Source organism: Oncorhynchus kisutch, unplaced genomic scaffold (assembly GCF_002021735.2).
Source record: "Oncorhynchus kisutch isolate 150728-3 unplaced genomic scaffold, Okis_V2 scaffold841, whole genome shotgun sequence".
Taxonomy (NCBI): domain Eukaryota; kingdom Metazoa; phylum Chordata; class Actinopteri; order Salmoniformes; family Salmonidae; genus Oncorhynchus; species Oncorhynchus kisutch.
The window spans coordinates 70,813-91,849 of record NW_022262786.1 but is presented as its reverse complement, the minus strand read 5'-3'; the positions used below and the strand labels follow the sequence as shown (position 1 = coordinate 91,849).

At 42.5% G+C, this 21,037-nt stretch overlaps 1 protein-coding gene across 1 annotated transcript in view; it reads right to left on the bottom strand.

Annotated features, from left to right (window-relative positions):
• Positions 1–1,481: 1,481 nt before the first annotated feature.
• LOC116362551 (uncharacterized) overlaps positions 1,482–21,037 on the bottom strand; it is a 28,154-nt gene continuing 8,598 nt past the window's right edge. Inside the window, exons 8-24 of the mRNA XM_031816624.1 lie at positions 12,192–12,247; positions 12,027–12,107; positions 11,803–11,927; positions 11,062–11,205; positions 10,673–10,768; positions 8,958–9,114; positions 8,549–8,772; positions 8,141–8,261; positions 7,624–7,820; positions 7,395–7,509; positions 7,015–7,184; positions 6,829–6,926; positions 6,532–6,662; positions 6,042–6,231; positions 1,885–2,026; positions 1,681–1,777; positions 1,482–1,605 (exon numbers count right to left, since the gene is read on the bottom strand). Coding sequence (XP_031672484.1) covers positions 1,532–1,605; positions 1,681–1,777; positions 1,885–2,026; positions 6,042–6,231; positions 6,532–6,662; positions 6,829–6,926; positions 7,015–7,184; positions 7,395–7,509; positions 7,624–7,820; positions 8,141–8,261; positions 8,549–8,772; positions 8,958–9,114; positions 10,673–10,768; positions 11,062–11,205; positions 11,803–11,927; positions 12,027–12,107; positions 12,192–12,247 — 2,218 coding nt within the window. The 3' untranslated portion in view covers positions 1,482–1,531. The remainder of the gene's footprint in view (positions 1,606–1,680; positions 1,778–1,884; positions 2,027–6,041; positions 6,232–6,531; positions 6,663–6,828; positions 6,927–7,014; positions 7,185–7,394; positions 7,510–7,623; positions 7,821–8,140; positions 8,262–8,548; positions 8,773–8,957; positions 9,115–10,672; positions 10,769–11,061; positions 11,206–11,802; positions 11,928–12,026; positions 12,108–12,191; positions 12,248–21,037) is intronic.

Genomic DNA, 21,037 nt, shown 5'->3' with positions numbered 1-21,037 from the left:
AAAGTGTTTCACATTCTCCACTGGTTGAAATACTATCCTGTGTCCTCAGATTAATGGAGTTAGATATGCATACGTTTTTTTCCTGTATATATATGAATTACAAATCAATCATGTTTAGTCTATTGTATAGTTACAATGTGTAATCATTGATATCCCAGGAGCAGTAAACACTTTTGAAGTGTACAATTGTAATACATACATGCAGACACCGCATCGTTTGATATGACTGAAAGTGTCTGTCATACCAGAACCACACCTTTATTTGCCAAGGAAGAGTACATGATTGGTGAATATATTCAATGTACAGGCTACAAGATGGGAATCTCATACGTGGTATTAACTAAAATACATGTGTATATAGGTCTTGCATCCTTGGCACAATAAAGGTATATTCTACTCTAGGCTTCATTAATGCCATTCAGACTTGAGGTTCATTGATTGGTATGAATATTAGTTCAGAACTACGTTTTAGGGTCCATACCCAGAGCGGCAACAGTTATTTTTAATCCGACTCAAGCAAGTAAATAGCTAGCCATGTTACTTTAGCTGCATTGCAAGGCAAGCTTACAATTGTGCAGTCAATGCTTTAGCCAGCTAGATGCTTTACAGCCACTGTTTCACAAGACAACATCCTGGTTTGTTGGTTCTCAATAGTCCCTGAAAGACAAATTACAAATTCATTCTCCTAACACAAGCTAAAGAGATTTACGTAATTTAACTTTGACAATTTTTTTTATATATATATATATATATATATATATATATATATATATAGCCACGTCTCTACATTATCACATTCCTCTCAAATTGTACATTTGCTTGACTCGTTGAGACAACTTCCATCTGTTTTGTCAGCAATCTTCGTTGAGCGCCACAAGGCAAGGGTGGCTCGTGTCAAAATTAGTCTTTGGGACCCAAATGCATAATGATTGCGCAAACTCCCCTTGTGGTGGTCTGGAGCAATGAAACCGTCCCACGGTGCAAGCTCGCAACTTTAAGGAGTGTCTTCAGTCCCCGCTTTTCCGTACGGTGTGTGTTGAAATCTTATCCTGATGCGGAATAGATTGCAACGTATTCATGGCTCTACCTTCGTAGATCGGACTTGGAGATTGTGAAGAGATGTCTTGTGGGGAATGCATGGGTGTCCGAGCTGTGCGCGAGTTTAAAACAGACAGCTCGGTACATTCAGCTTGTCAACACTTCTTACACAAACAAGTAGCGATGAAGTCATGCTCTTCCCATTTGAGCCATGAGAGATTGACATGCATATCATTGAAGAAGAAATGTCCATATTGGATGGAAACCAAGCTAGTGAGAGGTATCAAGGAAAGTTGTAATTTCAGTTGAAAATTACCAACACTGCAACAGTGTTCAACACTTATCTCCCTCCGGTGGATGGTTGAGTTCCATGCTTACAAAAGGGTTGATTGATACATGTCAGATGAAAAGCCTACGACATGGTGTTAAGGTAGCTCCAACGGTTAGGATTGTTTTATATAGAACACTTTATTTGTCATGTTAGAACAATACATTACACCCAAAGAATGTATCCAGAAGAAACATATACATGACGCTCCTCAAAGAGGTCTTTGACATGTCGTTGACCTGTTGAGAGAGAGAGCGAACCTATTAGTTCAGTTATGGTCTGCCAGGGTCTGAAAAGCATAAAACAAGACCTACCTCTTTTCAGGTTGTCCTGATTCACACATTGTCCACTACAGGGGCCGCCAGTGGGACTACTGGCATCACAGATGACCACATCACAATGGACAAAGACCTAGGAATCAAAGATTTGATGGTCAGTTTTTTTGTTACAATTCTTTAAGGGATGATTGCCACTCACACAAAATTAAAGAATAAAGATTGTTGGGTGAACTTTGTTACCTGGCCACTCGGCTCAACCGCATCATCGGCGAAGGAAAACATATAGGCCTCAAAGCGTTTGACGTGAGAGGGGAAGTGGACCCTGGCGTCAGCTTCTACCGGGTGGAAGACCACACGGTATGGATCCTCGGGGTTCTCACAGCTGCCAGTGTTGAGAGAGAGGGACTAAGTTATGAACAAGAAAACGCTGCAAACCCCAACCGCCTTGTGTACGAAGTCTTGTGGTGGTGTCATGACTGTCCTGTGAGGATCAGATCAATTTACAGCAGAAGTGGGTTCTCCCCCTCCAGTATGAACTAAAGGAATGTTTTTGCTAACAGGCTTTACCCAACAATCACCTTTGTCTTGAAAAAACATATTTCATATACAATGTAAAGGCTAGAGACGTCCTACCTGTAGAGTAAGCACGTTTCTAGTAAAAATCACAAAATAAAAACCAATATGACATTCATTTTCTATAGCTAATCTCTGAGTGCATAAAAGGAATGGTAACAGAAAGTAACATTAGACCAGAAAACCGTGAGGCGCAAGCTAGACGTTTGAAACTTTCCTAACCTAGAAAATTTACTTAAAGACCATTCTGCTACCACATCCAAACCATCCTACTCATCACCCACTGAGGAATCAGCGACAGGGTTGATTAGCCTATCTTCCAGAACATGTGAAAGGAAAATCCATCCTGTAGTTCTGTTCAAGACTAGTCATTGGAGCCACGGACAACCAACAACATTGACCTCATGTAGCCAATCAGAGAGAAGACCAACCACCTACCTTTCCACAAATACATTTATGCCTGTACTCCAAGCTGGTGCCGGTTCGTGTGTTCAAAAATGTATCAATGATAAGCGTCCCTTACGGAACGGTGGGGGGTGTGAAGAGAAACCTTGTAACAAGCTGTCATTGTGTCACCTGTGTGTTTAGCCTGTGTTATTTAGTTAGCTAGTAATTCAATTAAACCAACTTGTATAGTACTGAATCATAAGGCTGGGGTTTTTGCAGCTGCAAGGAGGATACGATGTAAAGTTAATAAGTTGACTATCAATTTAATAGATTTCTACCGTCTAGAGTTGAAGTCGGGAGACGGTAACATTAAAACCGCTTCCTCGGCACCCCAAATCCTACGTTTTTATTTTATTTTAAAGAACAGAATTTGGGCTTTCCGTCAACAATATTTATTTTGGTCTACTGCAATGGCTTGTTAAATGACAGATGTCAAACATGTATATTCAATTCCATTGACATGAGGTGAGATGTCCCTCTAAATGGTTCTTAAAATTCTAAATGATCCAGAAAGGTCGCCTGTAGTCTGACCAGAATATTGATCGTGGTTTAACCAAAGTTGCCGAATAGACAGTCGGTATCATCAACAAGGCAATCATATTTTGCAACACAAGTACTTCATTTTAAACAAGAATTTCATGCAATGCGCCAGAGCAATTCTTCCGCTGTTGGAGAAAAATTGGTCACAAAATAAATTCCACACCCACGGCATCGGAGTCACATGGAGGACTTCTGTGAAGGGCGCAGCTCTACTATACAAAGTAACCTACGCATTGACAGTTTAGGCCTACTTTTTTAATTTGCATCTTTGGGAGGTTTATCCTTTACGGTTTAACTGCCAGATATTAGCAAAAAGGAATTTGTGAAATCTGAAGACGTTACATTAAGAGAAACACCCACACCAGTACAAATCACTTGAGCTGACAGACGATAGTAAGGATTTTGCACAACGATATAGTTGCAGCTGAAGTGACAAATCTGAACCCATTTTGTGCACAGCCATGTTAATGTTGTCTTTTCCTATGATATACAAAACATTTCAGCCTGTTTTTTTTAAACTGCTATGACATTGCTGATTTAATAAACAGTTACGCCGTGTCCACATGGCCAAATTTAGGTTGATACCAATTCATAAAAATTGTAAAATTGCATGATTTCAAAGCAAACCCGATCCCCCAAATGAACGGTTTTGACAAATAAAGTTGCTTCACTACACTGCTTGGTGTAACATGCAGCCAGATACTGAAAAGGCACCCGCAAAATAAAGTGTCATTTGCAGCGTGCATAATCATGGGCAAAGTCATTGTAGCCCATTACAAGGTAGGAAAAAGAAGTCATCTTTTCTATAGTAACCCAATTTAAATTCTTGAGATAAAATTAGGCCAGCATGTCCATCTGTGGCAAAGTGCTCACCCAAATAAAAAAATGTGGTAACATTTTTTTTAAATATGATCATTAGCTAGCTAAATAAGGTTAGCAAGATGCTGCTACACTTGACTGTGGTATTTGTTCATGTTTAGCAACTTCCAATTAGCGCATTCCTCTAGGACAGGAAATTCCATTGAAAGCGGCATCAACTTCTGGGGATCCTGTCAACTGATCCTATTCAGTTTCAAACATCCATGCTGCACAGGAATCTGAACTATCCTTTAGGTTTAGTGCAATAACTGTTTTAAAACACAAGAGGTCACTTGTGCCTGAATTCAACCCAAAACCAACAACTATTCAGTCAGTGTTAAAAGCAGTTGTATGAAACCAATCGGAAAGGCAAGCCAAGCTTGCCAGCCGCTCTTGATTTCCATTCGACTGACCATCAGCTTGGCACAACACTGAACTGTAGCAAACCAAAAGGATAACATTGAGTAAAAAGGTGTAGGTAATGCCAACATTAACCTTTTCACACACACGAGTTCCAAATATCTTCAACAGTCGCCCCAGTGGGAGTTGATTTTATGCGCGTGATGTCAGAATGCACTCACCGTTCCAACATGTGGACATTTAACCCGCGCTGACCTCAGACCAAGGCACACTACCTGCTAATTTTCTAGAGGCCGTTTCAACTTCTAATTTTGCCTCATTCATTCACAAAAGTAGCCCATTTCACTGTTGCAGACCATTTATATTTGAGAATTTAATTAGCCGGACAAACTTTCCTTCAAAAGAAAGCCCAAGCACTTCCCCAGATCAAGTATACAGTCCTTGAACATTTATTGTGTTCCTTACAAATAACTGTGGACATGCGTGTATTCCTATTAAAGTGCCTTATTTTCTGTGTCACGGGTTGTCGTTTCTACTGCATCGTACCATAAGTATAATGTACTTAGCGTTTTATTCATGCTTTCTGATTCTTGCCTAGATTGTAATGGACACATGTGTATAACACTTGAAGGTGGTACTGAATATGAGCTAACACCATACAATGCAGTCGGGTTATCACGTAAGCGTCTGTCAGACTTATGGTGATCTCAACTGGAGTACCCCCATTGTCATTAATGCACTGAAGTCGTCAGTTGATTTGAACATGGCATCAGAGTGTAAACTATGGTACCTCAGGGTTGCCAGATCAGACCTCCCTTTCCAGGGGTATATAGCTTAGAAAAACTGTCTGCCTCACCATTTATTGTTGATAAATTCCCAGTTCTTAGTAATATTTCCTGCATCATCCTCTTCACAATACCTTCCCCCAAGGACTTAACCCCCCAATAATGGATTGTGCTATATCTTGCAACTCTGTTTAGCTTTCGTGCTAGGTGACAACAATTGGCGTTTTGTATAGTTACCTGTAAACTACTTGTCATGTGTACGCCGTAACAAGTACAAACATTATCACGTGCTGAAGTGGCCAAACTAAGTTAAGATCTCAGGCAACGGGCGCAGTGAACAGCATTCTAGGAGTTCTTGCTTGACAAACATGGCTGCCATACTTTCTATACTAGATTTACATGGCTCCCTTGTACCGCATCATACTGTAAAACAAGTCAACCTGTTATTTAGACTAGATGATAACGTTAACATTGATATATTTTACAAGCAAAGCTGGAATAAAGTTGTGAAGAACTTCATTTCTCAACACCACAACATCGTTTAGATGATTTCAGACAACGCGGTTTAGAGTCGATGGATGCAGCATACGTTCCGTTCCAATGATACGCTGCAGGGACCACTCAGTGATAACAAGCATGTGAAATTGGGTGGAGATCTGTGACAGACCACACATGGCTCACATCGTTTTTAAGCATTGTGACCACTCGACCTATGGATGGGGGCATAGCCACGGTAGCCAAAGTAAATGGCCTGCCAAGCATGATAGGTTGCTAATTACTCAGGAACCACACCTGTGGAATAACACTTGTTTAGGCCCAAAAACAACATGTTACCCATTAATGATGAGATTCCACCGGGGTCGGGAGTCACGGTCCTCGTTGAGGGTGGCCCAGCAGTGGTCAAGCACCAGCGCTACCTTGGGATCAGAGGACGTGGTCAGCTCCACCTCAAAGTGCAGAGGCTGTCTAAGGTACCTCACCACTGGATAGTCCTCCTCCTGGTGGAACGTGTTATACGAGGCGTCTGGAACACAGAACAAGGCAACCGGGGGTCGTGTTCAGTGGGCACCATCTGAACTTGTCCATTAAGAAATGCTCGTTTATCATATCCTGTTGTGCCCCAATGAACACAAGCCATTTATAGCCAACACTATCCACCCCCCACTAGAGGCTTCTGACAAATAGCCACACCTGTAGATCTCAGAACGCAAGAGTAATAGATCACAAGGCTTACATTTTTGGGAATGGTTTTGTAAAGGAGACCTTCCAAGATTCTTTTAGAGGCTAGGGGTCAAGTTGAAATTCTGAATTTGTGCACGCTTACCCTGAGCGAGTCTCATTCTGACCATTAGTCGACCAGTCCCAGTCTCGGCAAAAGGCTCGTTGTCACGCGGCCTGGTCAGAAAGGCCAATGTGCGAGTGATGTTGGCCACATAGTAGCAGGAAACCTTTAACCTAAAAAAGGGATGTGAGCAACTTCAATAGGGGAAACGTCAAGCAGTGGAGTGGACACTGGTAGTAGAGGCACATTTTCCCTGTATACAAAGTATTGAGCAATGGATGAAGAAAAATGAACCTTATGAAAGCTAATAGCTACAATTGTGATGCGTAATGCACTTACTGATATTCCTCCTCTGAAGACGTCGTGGCATTCAGCTTCACCTCAAGTTCATCTGGCAAGGAGATTTCGTTCTCATACAGCATGACATTGTTGATAAACTATGTAGTAGAGGGGAATTGCTTATTACAGCCTGCAGAAGCAAACAGTCCATAAATACACATCACCTCAGGGTAATAGTCATTTTACCTTCCTGGTGGTGCCACAGGAGTTCACAGTGAAGTGGAAGTAGGCGAAGCGATCGTCACTGTAGGTGGGACCACAGGCGGGGTCGCTCAGGGTCAGCTGACCGGGGTTCAGACCGGGAGCAGACTCCACCTTCACTGCCAGCGCAGTCATCGTTCCGTTAGAGAAACACTCTTGGAGGTGGGAGAGCAAAAGACAGGTAGCCATCAGACCTGGGTTCTGTATTTGTTACACTTATTGAGCTTGAACCAATGGAATAGCACCAAAAATGCAAACCATGCCCATCTGGCACTACCATTTAGACATTAGGTATTTGCAAGGAACCCAGGTTTGGTAACCATGTTAAACGACAATTTATCGTAAGTAATTGTTTGAGAACCAACCAGTCAGCGTTTTGAGGAAGCTGCAAGCCAGGGAAAAGTATTTGATGGTCATGTTGTTGTAAGGATTCAACAGAGCCACATCCAGTCTGCTCCTGACAGAGGACGAGTGAACCGACTGGGAACCAATGGGAGAGTTCATTAGTCCAATATTGTATGCATGTATACAGGGTAAGGAATGCAAGGCTAGCTGCAGCAATTTAGGTTAACATGTTTTGGGAGAGCGTCGTACCTCAAACACTGCGTCCGGCGAAGAGAAGGGCAACGTGATGGTGAAGTCTGTGTCGCCCTCTGTTAAATACTGTTGAGCAAACTCATGGTTAAGCAGCCGCTTGCCAACCAAGACCACAAAAAAGGGCTCTTGGTTCCTGTAGTCCACAGTGATGTGGAAGTTCTCCTGATCACAGTTGCCAGTGACTGAGGGTGGCACTGCAAGGACAAACAGGGTTGTGTTCATTATTTAAGCACAAAAAACAGGAAGGTACTACTTGAACTGGTCCAAGAAGAAACCCTTGTTTAGATTGCAAAATGTTTTGCTACGGTGGGACTGAATAAACACAATCCTGGCAAATCAGGAACAGGGAAACTGGGTCCAAATACTCTAAAGCTTAACATTTTCTTTGTAGAAAGACCGCATAGGAAAACCCTACAGTATGGCTAGTTGGTCTTTCACTGCCAATTTCCCTTCAGGGCAATCATTAACGAGAGGAAACCATTCAACAGTAGTTTGGCGTAGTCCAGAGGCATACCAATGTCCAGCAGTACAGCGTCCACAACGGCAGAGTGAGAGAAAGGAGCGTACTCTGGAAAGATGACCAGGCCGTAGATCAGCTGAAGAGTGAAGGTTGTGACACCTTGTTCCGCCCTTCTCTGTAGTGAAGTTAAAAGCATTGGTCAGCATTGTTGCAACAGAACTCTATTCAACATCAAGTGACAACTAAGTACATATGGGGACTATTAAAACAAACTATATACTTATAGTAATGTTGCCCTCATTCCTCTAAATCAAATGCATACAACTGCCAAAATAATGGAAACACTTGAGTAAATGAGGGATACAAAGTACATTTGTGCCATTATTTATATTTTGTTGGTGGCCCACTTATTAGGGCATGAACAAATCACTGCGTGTGGCTTTGCATTTAACAGAAACACACCTCCTTAAAGACCACCGGGTCTGAGAAGGGCACCTCCATCCTGAAGGTCTTCAAGGTGTTGTCCGGGGATCTCTGCTCTTGAACATTGAAGCCCCTGGCGTTGCACTCTGCAACAGTTAGCACCATGGTGGGAAAGGTGATGTTCAGCAGCTCCACATCAAGGTTGAAGGTCCCCAACTCAAGCACAAACACTGCCTGCTCAGGAACTGTGTCTAAGGGCGTGTCTGTTCATTGGCAAACAAAGGAAACCATTTTGAAATGCGGTACAATGGAAGTTGAAAATTGACATTTGTTATTGGGTAAGTCCAGGTATTGCCTCCCCGTTTCAGTACATTTTCTGTTTTGTGCCTAACGAACAACCCAGGCATCCCAAATTACCATAGGCACTATTTAACTAAACCAGACTCACAGTTGCGAACTTGTGGAGGCCTGGCCATCGGAGGTGTTGTGATAGGGAAGAGGACTTTATAGCTGGTGTTCTCGTGTGCGACCTCCTCGATCCACAGCAACTCAAGCATGGGCTCAATGGTGTAAGTGACAAAGTACTGGTCATCCTGAATATGGCTCTGTAAGGGAGACGAGTGATGCAGTCAGGCTGTAATATACAATTTGAGTGCAAAAACAGGTAAATGTTCCTTATAAGCCAGAATGTTAAATACAATTATTCTACCGCTTGTCTTTGCCGCTCGTAATTTAAGACACAATATCCAAAGGAAAGTATTGGTTACCAGACTTTAGAAAGCTGGTAGGTGTATGGTTGTCAACTTGCATTTCTGGCGGTGTGCATTTTCAAAGCAACTGACACGCAAAGTAAACACTTGCGCAATATGTAAACAGCAGCCGAGTGTTGCTTGCATTCAGTTGACAGTGGCAAAGCTACCGCCTCCCTAAAAAGTCAGGTAAACAATACTTTAGTGTGGATATTTGGTCTGAAATTTCAAGCGGCTAAAGGACAAACTGCAAAGACAAGAGGTAGAGTATGTTTAAGTGTAATTTTATGCAAAATTCTCACAATTTTGCAAACCATTGTATATTAGCCTGGTTAAGCAAACAATTGCTCAATAAGAAACGTTTTACACAAGACAACGTTTCTAGGAGTTTACCCATGAGAGATGGTAAAGGGTTACTGCAAAGCACTGACAACTGCTATACTATAAAGGGCTCTACAAATAAGACTTTGAAATTAAACAGGAACATTTTACTCATCCAATGCTGACCTTGAAGTAGCCGCCAACCGCCCCCACCGGAATTTCAACAATAATATGAGCCTCTGTGACTAAAACCGAGTAGTTTCTGGCAGCCATTTCCTCAGTGTCCAGCCTCTTAGCGTCAATTCCCATGTACACCTCCAACATGGTGAAGGCATCAGAGGAGAAAAGTGGGTCTATGTGCTTGGGCATGTACCAGGTGATCACTTCTGGAGTAAAGGCCACTGCCTCTGCAGTGACACAAGAAGCCAAGTGCACATCAAAACAGAAAGTTTTGCAACTGAAAACTGTGCCATTTGGAAAAAGTTCACCAAAACATTTTCCCAACTGAACACTACATGAATGTCTTGTCTGGAGCCAATTAAGAACTGGGCTTATAGGCTCTTAAATTATTTCACACTCAACCTGGTGTTGGACAAACAGCCGTGGCATCTACTCGAGTAACCAGCCACTTCTGCTCAAAGAAGGTTGAGGTTGAGAGCACCCGCATCGGAACCCCAGCTACCTGTTCAGGGGACAACCACACCAGGGCCGTGTTCAGTAGGACACACCGTATTAACAATATGTTGCAGAGTTCAGGTAGGGCCACCGTTTCCAAATGTTTGCTCTACTAAACATGACCCAGTTCATGGAGGTCAGCTTACATTCTGGAGGTATGTCTCCTCTGCATTATGAGGGCTTCTTAACACCAGCCGTGTGGGAGTGTTGGCTATTGCATAGCCCTTTCTTTGGACCTCATCCACATTCATGACATTCTTGCTAGGACTAAAGACGACTGCTGTCATTTTGTATCCTGAAGCAACAGCCTGTCTCAGGAAATGGAAACATGAATTAAACAAAATTGTCAACAAACGCACATTGTTTAGCGCCATCCTGTCATTTTGTAGTGAAATTACAGAAACTGAAATATATAAACCTCAGCTCCCCTCCGGAAGTTGTCGCTCCTTGCTTTCGGGCCCCCAGTGGGCTGTTTGGGGATGGTTTGGATGTCTGGAAGAGTCCTGACAGACACCTAGAGAAGAAAGGCCATTATTCCCTATGCATTTTCTCCCTCCCATACAATAGGAAATCAAGGGCCAGTTCTCAATCTGTCCACTCGCCTCCTTAAATGCATTGAGAATAGGCTAAAGTTCTCCTATGTGCATTTTGAAGACGCGAGTGGAATTGAGAGAGTCAAGACCTCTACGTTGTGTCGCAGAAGAAATGAAACACGGGACAGTTGTAGCTCTAGACAGATCATTTATACAGGCAGTACAACAAGCGGGACTATAAACATGTCCATTGGGGCATGCTCTGCTCACTTGCCTCCATGTAGTTGCGGTCGCACAGAATCTCTCGGGAGGTCCAGGGGGTGTAGCTACAGGTTTTGCCAACTCTATAAACAGGGTCTTCAGTCATGTGGTTTCCTGGCAGCCTGAACTGCATGACCAAGCTGAACATCTTATCATCCTAAAATGAAGGGGGAAGGGAAAAAAGCCTTCATTATATAGCAAAAAAAAAAACATCTGGTGACATTCATGCAAGTTATAGACTGTGGCAAAATTGGCTATATGAATGCAGCTGCCACTGTATTGAAGCCACACTACAGGAGTAGAGCTCAATAGTTCACATCACTGCAGTCTGTATCAGAAAGTTGGCTGGCCCTCTGAAAGCCCTCCATAAACTTCTGCTGTACCTTACGTCATCGTTAACTTAGAGGTAAGAGATACCAGACCAAAGGGTGGCTAACAATGGAGATCCTTTTGATATCCACAGAGTTAAGTAAAACTGCGTCAATGTTTCTGGAACCGGACTTCGGCAACTCAGGCTTATTGAGAACCTTTTTACTGAAGAATGGGTTCAGTTATTTCATTTTTCCATCTAGTGATGCAAATATTGACTTGTATCTTTGTGTAGACAGGGCTCATCTGTAAAAGAGCCTGGTCTCAGCATGACTCCATGTCAAAGGTAAATAAAATTGCTACAGAATGAGTTGCAAATGCAGTGACACTGAAAGGCAAACTTTCCATTTGAAGTACAAGCAAACACTACAGTTCTTAAGGTTACCATGTTTTGGGAAAAGCAGTTTTGAAGAGAAGCAAAAAACATGGCATTCCCCATGGGGTCAAATTTAAAGCTGAATCCACACTGAGTAGCAAGGCCAGGCGTCAGGTTTATGATTTGTGTGTCATCTGGAAGGGATGGAGATGGTGTGAACACAATAGTTGACAAGCAATATCAAGTCATGAATTATGAAAGGAGAGAAAGAGAATCATAAGAGGCAAACTCACTGAAGACAGCGTCAACATCTTCAAAAAGAGGAGTGACACTCAAACGAATAACGTTACCAAGGCATTCAGCGTTGAGGTCATCTGGAATAGGAAAGGTTAGTTAAAAATATTTTAAATTCTTGTCAAACGCTTAGTGCTTAAATTTGCAAGGTACAAAATGCATACTTATAGAAGGTGTCTGTTGTGCTTGTATGCCCACAGCTGCCATCAATAGGCAAAACCTGTAAGGCATTTGACAAATTATTATGATTAAAAGGAAGAACACAGCTCAAATGTTTGCGTCGCATAAGACTCTCCTAGGCCTGCTACTACTTACCCTGAGCTAAGGAAAATAATCATTGTAGAACAGATTTGTTCTGATGAAATACACAGCTACAGAACCTGATATTTGACCCAAAGTGTGCAGCCTACAGCCCAGGGGTATGCAACTTTTACCCTATGACAAAGGCTTCCCACACTCAGTCACCTGAACCCCAAAGGGCTGCACATTTTCTTTTTATTCCCCTAGCCCTACAAAGCTGATTCAAATAATCATCCAGCTTTGTTAATCTGAATCAGCTGTGTAGTGTTAGGACAAAAACCTAAATGTAAGGCTACTGTTCAATTTTAGAAGGGTGCTCCGCCCTCACCGCTCGGCTCAGGTTAATAGAACTCCCTCATTAGCAGCACAACAGCCTTTCACAGGTGAAAAGCATAATTACCCAACCGTCTACAATTGTAGCCCAGACAGAGAGAAAGATATTGGCCTCTAATGGCCAAAATGCTGCATTTGCATGCACTTTCACATGCACTTTCACTTTCACCTACTGGTGACCCTGTTGAAGTCATGTCCAATCGGGTCATCAGAAGGGCTCAGACAATTGTGAAGAAGAAATGTTACTACTTTAATATGAAGATAGCCTCAATGGCGCTGCCCATGCTGTCACAGACACTATATTGGCACAGATACATAGATGAGTCTTTTATCTTCTTATGGCTTCTTATTATCTTCTTGTCCAGAGGTGCCCAGAGTAAACTGCCTGCTACTCAGTCCCAGAAGCTAAGATATGCATATCATTAGTATATGTGGATAGAACACACTCTGAAGAGTGAGTATAACAGAACACATATGGCAGGCAAAAACCTGAGAAAAAATCCTACCAGGAAGTGGGAAATCTGAGGTTGGTCGTTTTTCAACCCATTCCCTATTGAAGACCCAGTGGGATATTGGTCATGTTGCACTTCCTAGATGTCAACAGGCTTCCACTAGATGCCAACAGTCTTTAGAACCTGGTTGATGCTTCTACTGTGAAGTGAGGGCGAATGAGAGGGGAATGAGTCAGAGGTCTGGCAGAATGCCTTGAGCTCGTGATGCTCGTTCACATGAGGGCGAGCTCTGTTCCATCGCAATTCTACAGACAAAGGAATTCTCCAGTTGGAACATTATTGAAGATTTATTTTAACAACATCCTAAAGATTGATTCTATACATCGTTTGACATGTTTCTACGGACTGTAACGGAACTTTTTGACATTTCGTCTGCTCCTAGTGAACACGCTTCGTGAGATTGGATTTGTTTACAAAACTCGCTAAGAAAAGTAGCTATTTGGACATAAATGATGGACATTATCGAACAAAACAAACATTTATTGTGGAACTGGGATTCCTGGGAGTGCATCCTGATGAAGATCATCAAAGGTAAGTGAATATTTATAATGTTTTTTCTGACTTCTGTTGACTGCACAATATGGCGGATATCTTTTTGGCTTGTTTGGGCTCTGAGCGCCGTACCCAGATTATTGCATGGTTTGCTTTTTCCGTAAAGGTTTTTTGTAATCTGACACAGCGGTTGCATTAAGCAGAAATATATCTTTAATTCTGTGCATAACAATTTTATTTTCATCAACATTTATTATGAGTATTTCTGTAAATTGATGTGGCTCTCTGCAAAATCACCGGATGTTTTTGGAACTACTGAACATAACGCTCCAACGTATACTGAGATTCTTTTGATATACATTTGATATACATTTGATAACTTTATCGAACAAAACCTACATGTATTGTGTAACATGAAGTCCTATGAGTGTCATCTGATGAAGATCATCAAAGGTTAGTGATTCATTTTATCTCTATTTCAGATTTTTGTGACTCCTCTCTTTCGCCGTAAAGCATATTTGAAATCAGGCACTGTGGTGGGATTAACAAGAAGTGTATCTTTAAAATGGTGTGAAATACTTGTATGTCTGAGGAATTTTAATTATGAGATTTCTGTTCTTTTGAATTTGGCGCCCTGCACTTTCACTGGCTGTTGTCACATCGATCAGCCCTAAGAAGATGTATCTATCTCTATGAGGCAAGACAATTGTCATTCAGGATTAAAAGGTGACTGCACTTCCTGATTTGGCCTTAGCTGTGTTCGAATACTCGCACTAACTGTACTGTTTGTGACATGAATTGAGTATTTAGTATGCTTATTGGTCATAGTATACCTGTATAAATATATCATAGTATACCTGTATACCTCTGGCCCTTCTTTGGACACTGTGTTAACTAACCTTCAGATGAGCTTCAATGCCATACAACTCTCCTTCTGTGGCCTCCAACTGCTCTTAAATGCAAGTAAAACTAAATACATGCTCTTCAACCGATCGCTGCCTGCACCTGTCCGCCCGTTCAGCATCACTACTCTGGACGGTTCTGACTTATAATATGTGGACTACAAATACCTAGGTGTCAGGTTAGACTGTAAACTCTCCTTCCAAACTTACATTAAGCATCTCCGATCCAAAAGCCCCATTTACTACCCACCACTGCAACCTATATGCTCTCGTTGGCTGGCCCTCGCTTCATACTCGTCGCCAAACCCACTGGCTCCAGGTCATCTACAAGTCTCTGCTAGGTAAAGCCCCGTCTTATCTCAGCTCACTGGTCACCATAGCAGCACCCACCCATAGCACACGTTCCAACAGGAGAATCTCACTGGTCACCCCCAAAGCCAATTTTTCCTTTGGCCGCCTTTACTTCCAGTTCTCTGCTGCCAATGACTGGAACAAACTGCAAAAATCACTGAAGCTGGAGACTCAGATCTCCCTCACTAAGCTTTAAGCACCAGCTGTCAGAGCAGCTCACAGATCACTGCACCTGTACATAGCCCATCTGTAAATAGCCCATCCAACTACCTCATCCCCTTGCTGTATTTATTTATTTATTTTGCTCCTTTGCACCCCAGTATCTCTACTTGCACATTCATCTTCTGCACATCTACCATTCCAGTGTTTAATTGCTATGTTGTAATTACTTTGCCACCATGGCCTATTTATTGCCTTACCTCCCTTATCCTTTCCTTATTTGCACACACTGTATATAGACTTTTTCTACTGTATTATTGACTGTATGTTTGTTTATTCCATCTGTAACTCTGTTGTTGTATGTGTCGAACTGCTTTGCTTTATCTTGGCCAGGTTGCAGTTGTAAATGAGAGCTTGTTCTCAACTAGCCTAACTGGTTAAATGAAGGTGAAATAAAATAGAAATAAAAAAATACTATGGATATATTTAGTATGCCAAATGTTCCAGGATGTCGTACTAAATTCGCCAAATATGAGAAATACACGAAGAGACACTGTTTCCGTACTTTAGGGCCAATAATGCAATTCTTCAGGAAATGGGCGTGGCTTCACATCGTTTCCAGATTTGTTGAAAATGGCGGAAAATATGCAGTCGAAGTACAACGAGAGCGGATACAAATTCATTGCTTTAACTAATTATGACAAATATTAAGAAAATGTTGAGCAATGTAATAAAGTAATTACTTTTTAAATAAGTTAACTTACACGTTATATTGGCTGACAATTTGTTAGCTACACTGGTCTTACGAACCACATAGCGTATCAGTACAGCAGTATGTACCGGTATGTTGTTAGCTAGATACCTAACGTTAGTTGGCTACTTATAGATCAAACTTGACAGTATAATAACTATAGGCTATCTAACTAACTACCCAATGTTTGACGTGATTATTCCCGTCATTCTGAGCTTAGCTAAATGGTATAGTCATTGTGCGTTCTCAATGGACATTTTGGTGCTTTCGTAAATTCGCTCTGGCTGTCTACTCTGCTCTGAATTTACAAACAGACAATCTGACAAAGCTCTGAATTCATGAGCGCATTCTGGAACTCCTGATTGAATTTAAGAACACACCCGAAGTCGTATAATGTCTAACCAGTCATTTGTTATGCTAGATAGCTAGCAAGAGGTTGCATAGCAACAGCATCACCTTCCGGTAGACAGGTGAAAAGCTAGAACGCGCAATTGAAAGCATACTGTTCGTTTACAGAATACTAAAATGAACTAATAATATATAGTATTCAGTATATACTCATTAAGTATGTAGTATACAGTATGTTAGTGTGGGTATTCGAGCACAGCTCTTGTTTTTCATCAATGCTCATTAAGAAATGCTAGCGGCCATGACTGAAGGCAAACAAGAATTGTCTTGGGGGTGTGGTTTGATGTGGGTGTTTCTTGGATGTGTTTTTACCATTCAATTGCAATAAACAAGTGCAGTAGTGAATACGTAAGGTAAGCCAGCTTTGCTGTAGAAAACAACGTTTTGAAGTTGAGGACTTCTCCCGATGAGCATTGATACCAGAGCACGCTCATTTGGGCTACAGTTTGAATCACAATGTACCAGATGAGTGCGGAATCTGACTTTGGACATTGAATTATTATTATTGAAAAAATGTTGTGTTCGATCAAAAACATTCGGTTTCGGAAGTGAATGTAGTGGTGCGTTTGGTTGGTGGATCTGCACATCTGTACTGAGGTAGGCTGTGCAGGTAGCCCAGATGAGAGTACGTCTGAGATGGATGAAGGTGAAAGGATCAGTGATGAGTCTACCTACAAGACTGTACACATTTTTTGGTGGAAAATGTTTGGAAAAGGAGACGGGGGTGGTTTTGCCACAGATGGGGACATAGATGGAAGGGGAGAATCTAGAAGAACAAACAGGCAGGGAGAAGAGGTACAGGAGAACAAAGTAGTAGTGTTTTTTTATCTGAGACAACCAGTAAAATGTTACATCTGATAAAGTTGTCAGATGTACAGTTACTTTCGAAAGTTTTGAGCTTATGCAGCCACCGTTTGTGGTAGATGGTGGCAGATTGTGGTAAATTGCGTCTTGGCTGACACTTAAATAACGTGCCATAGAATTATGCGGAACCACGCAAGATGTGCTGCAGGATGCCGCAACATTTAAGCTTATAGGGTTCCAAAAAAGGACTGCAAAAACATACGAAATAGGTTGTTCCAACCTGTAAACGAACAGTATGCTTTCAGTCGCGTGTACTAGCTCTTCACCTGTCAACCGGAAGTTGATGATGTTGCTATGCAACCTCTTGCTAGATAGTTAGCATAACAAATTACTAGTTAGACATTTTACGACTTCAGGTGTATTCTTCAATTCAATCTGGAGAACCAGATGGGCATGGTTTGCATATTTAGGGCTATTCCATTGGTTCTACTGTGCTCGGCAAGCTCAATTAAGTGTAACAAATACAGAACCCAGGTCTGATGGCTACCTGTCTTTTGCTCCCCCACCTCCAAGAGTGTTTCTCTAACGGAACGATGACTGCGCTGGCGATGAAGGTGGAGTCTGCTCCCGGTCTGAACCCCGGTCAGCTGACCCTGAGCGACCCCGCCTGTGGTCCCACCTACAGTGATGATCGCTTCGCCTGCTTCCACTTCACTGTGAACTCCTGTGGCACCACCAGGAAGGTAAAATGACTATTATCCTGAGGTGATGGGTACTGTGTATTTATGGACTGTTTGCTTCTGTAGGCTGTAATAAGCAATTCCCCTCTACTACAAAGTTTATCAACAATTCATGCTGTATGAGTGCATTACGCATCACAATTGTAGCTATTAGCTGTTATAGGGTGTTTTTTTTCCTTCACCAATTGCTCAATACTTTGTATACAGGGAAAATGTGCCTCTACTATCAGTGTGTCCACTCCACTGCTTGAAGTTTCCCCTATTGAAGTTGCATGTTTCCCCTATTGAAGTTGCATACTCTTTTTAGGTTAAAGGTTTCCTGCTACTATGTGGTCAACATCACTCGCACATTGGCCTTCCTGACCAGGCCGCTTGACAACGAGCCTTTTGCAGAGACTGGGACGGGTCAACTAATGTTCAGAATGAGACTCGTTCAGGGTAAGCGTGCACAAATTCAGAATTTCAACTTGACCCCTAGCCTCTAAAAGAATCTTGGAAGGTCTCCTTTACAAAACCATTCCCAAAAATGTAAGCCTTGTGATATATTACTCTTGCGTTCTGAGATATACAGGTGTGGCTATGTAGTAACGGTGAGGAGCTGATTTGGCTATAAATGGCTTGTGTTCATCGGGGCACAACAGGATATTATAAACAAGCTTTTCTTAATGGACAAGTTCAGATGTTGCCCACTGAACACGACCCCCGGATGTCTTGTTCTGTGTTCCAGACGCCTCGTATAACACGTTCCACCAGGAGGAGGACTATCCAGTGGTGAGGTACCTGAGACAGCCTCTGCACTTTGAGGTGGAGCTGACCAGGTCCTCTGACCCCAAGGTAGCGCTGGTGCTTGACCACTGCTGGGCCACCCTCAACGAGGACCGTGACTCCCGACCCCGGTGGAATCTCATCATTAATGGGTAACATGTTGTTTTTGGGCCTAAACAAGTGTTATTCCACAGGTGTGGTTCCTGAGTAATTAGCAACCTATCATGCTTGGCAGGCCATTTACTTTGGCTACCGTGGCTATGCCCCCATCCATATGTCATGAGTGGTCACAATGGTTTGAGCCATGTGCGGTCTGTCACCAGATCTCCACCCAATATAACACTTATGGGAGAGTCTGGCGCGTACGATCACATGCTTGTTATCACTGACTGGTCCCTGCAGCGTACCATTGGAACATGTAAATCTAGTTTAGAAAATATGGCAGCCATGTTTGTCAAGCAAGAACTCCCTAATCCCAGAATGCCGTTCACTGTGCCCATTTCCTGAGGTCTTAACTTAGTTTGGCCACTTCAGCATGTGACAAATCTGTGTACTTGTTACGGCGTACACATGACAAGTAGTTTACAGTTAACTAATCAAAAAGCCAATACAACCTTAGCACGAAAGCTAAACAGAGTTGCAAGATATAGCTCAATCCATTTTGGGAGGTGAAGTCCTTGGGGGAAGGTATTATGGAGAGGATGATGCAGGAAATATTAATAAGATGGGGATTTTTTCTAAGCTAAATATCCCTGGAAAGGGGGTCTGATCTGGCAACCCTGAGGTACCATAGTTTACACTCTGATGCCGTGTTCAAATCAACTAACGAATTCAGTGCATTCAAGACAATGGGGGTACTCCAGTTGAGATCACCATTAGTCTGACAGACGCGTACGTGATAACCTGACTGCATTGTATGGCGTTAGCATTAGCTCATATTCAGTACCACCTTCAAAAGTGTTTTACACACGTGTCCATTACAATCTAGGCAAGAATCAGAAAGCATGAATAAAATGCTAAGTACATTATACTTACGGTACACTACAGTAGAAACGACAGCACGTTACACAGAAAATAAGGCACTTTGATCAGAATGCACGCATGTCCACAGTTATTTGTAAGGAACACAATAAATGTTCAATGACTGTATACTTGATCTGGGGAAGTGCTTGGGCTTTCTTTTGAAGGAAAGTTTGTCCGGCTCATTAAATTCTCAAATGGAAATGATCTGCAACAGTGAAATGGGCTACATTTGTGAATGAATGAGGCAAAATTAGAAGTTGAAACGGCCTATAGAAAATTAGCAGGTAGTGTGCCTTGGTCTGAGGTCAGCGCGGGTTAAATGTCCACATGTTGGAACGGTGAGTGCATTCTGACATCACGCGCATAAAATCAACTCCCACTGGGGCGACTGTTGAAGATATTTGGAACTCGCGTGTGAAAAGGTTAATGTTGGCGTTACCTACACCTTTTTACTCAATGTTATCCTTTTGGTTGGCTAGAGTTCAGTGTTGTGCCAAACTGATGGTCAGTCAAATGGAAATCAAGAGCGGCTGGCAAGCTTGGCTTGCCTTTCCGATTGGTTTCAAACAACTGCTCTTAACACTGACTGAATAGTTGTTGGTTTTTTGTTGAATTCAGGCACAAGTGACTGTCCTAGAGGAATGCGCTAATTGGGAGTTGCTAAACATGAACAAATACCACGGTCAAGTGTAGCAGCATCTTGCTAACCTTATTTAGCTAGCTAATGTTCATGTAAATCAAATCAAATCAAATTTATTTATATAGCCCTTCGTACATCAGCTGATATCTCAAAGTGCTGTACAGAAACCCAGCCTAAAACCCCAAACAGCAAGCAATGCAGGTGTAGAAGCACGGTGGCTAGGAAAAACTCCCTAGAAAGGCCAATACCTAGGAAGAAACCTAGAGAGGAACCAGGCTATGTGGGGTGGCCAGTCCTCTTCTGGCTGTGCCGGGTGGAGATTATAACAGAACATGGCCAAGATGTTCAAATGTTCATAAATGACCAGCATGGTCGAATAATAATAAGGCAGAACAGTTGAAACTAGAGCAGCAGCACAGTCAGGTGGAAGTTGAAACTGGAGCAGCAGCATGGCCAGGTGGACTGGGGACAGCAAGGAGTCATCATGTCAGGTAGTCCTGGGGCATGGTCCTAGGGCTCAGGTCCTCCGAGAGAGAGAAAGAAAGAGAAGGAGAGAATTAGAGAACGCACACTTAGATTCACACAGGACACCGAATAGGACAGGAGAAGTACTCCAGATATAACAAACTGACCCCAGCCCCCCGACACAAACTACTGCAGCATAAATACTGGAGGCTGAGACAGGAGGGGTCAGGAGACACTGTGGCCCCATCCGAGGACACCCCCGGACAGGGCCAAACAGGAAGGATATAACCCCACCCACTTTGCCAAAGCACAGCCCCCACACCACTAGAGGGATATCTTCAACCACCAACTTACCATCCTGAGAC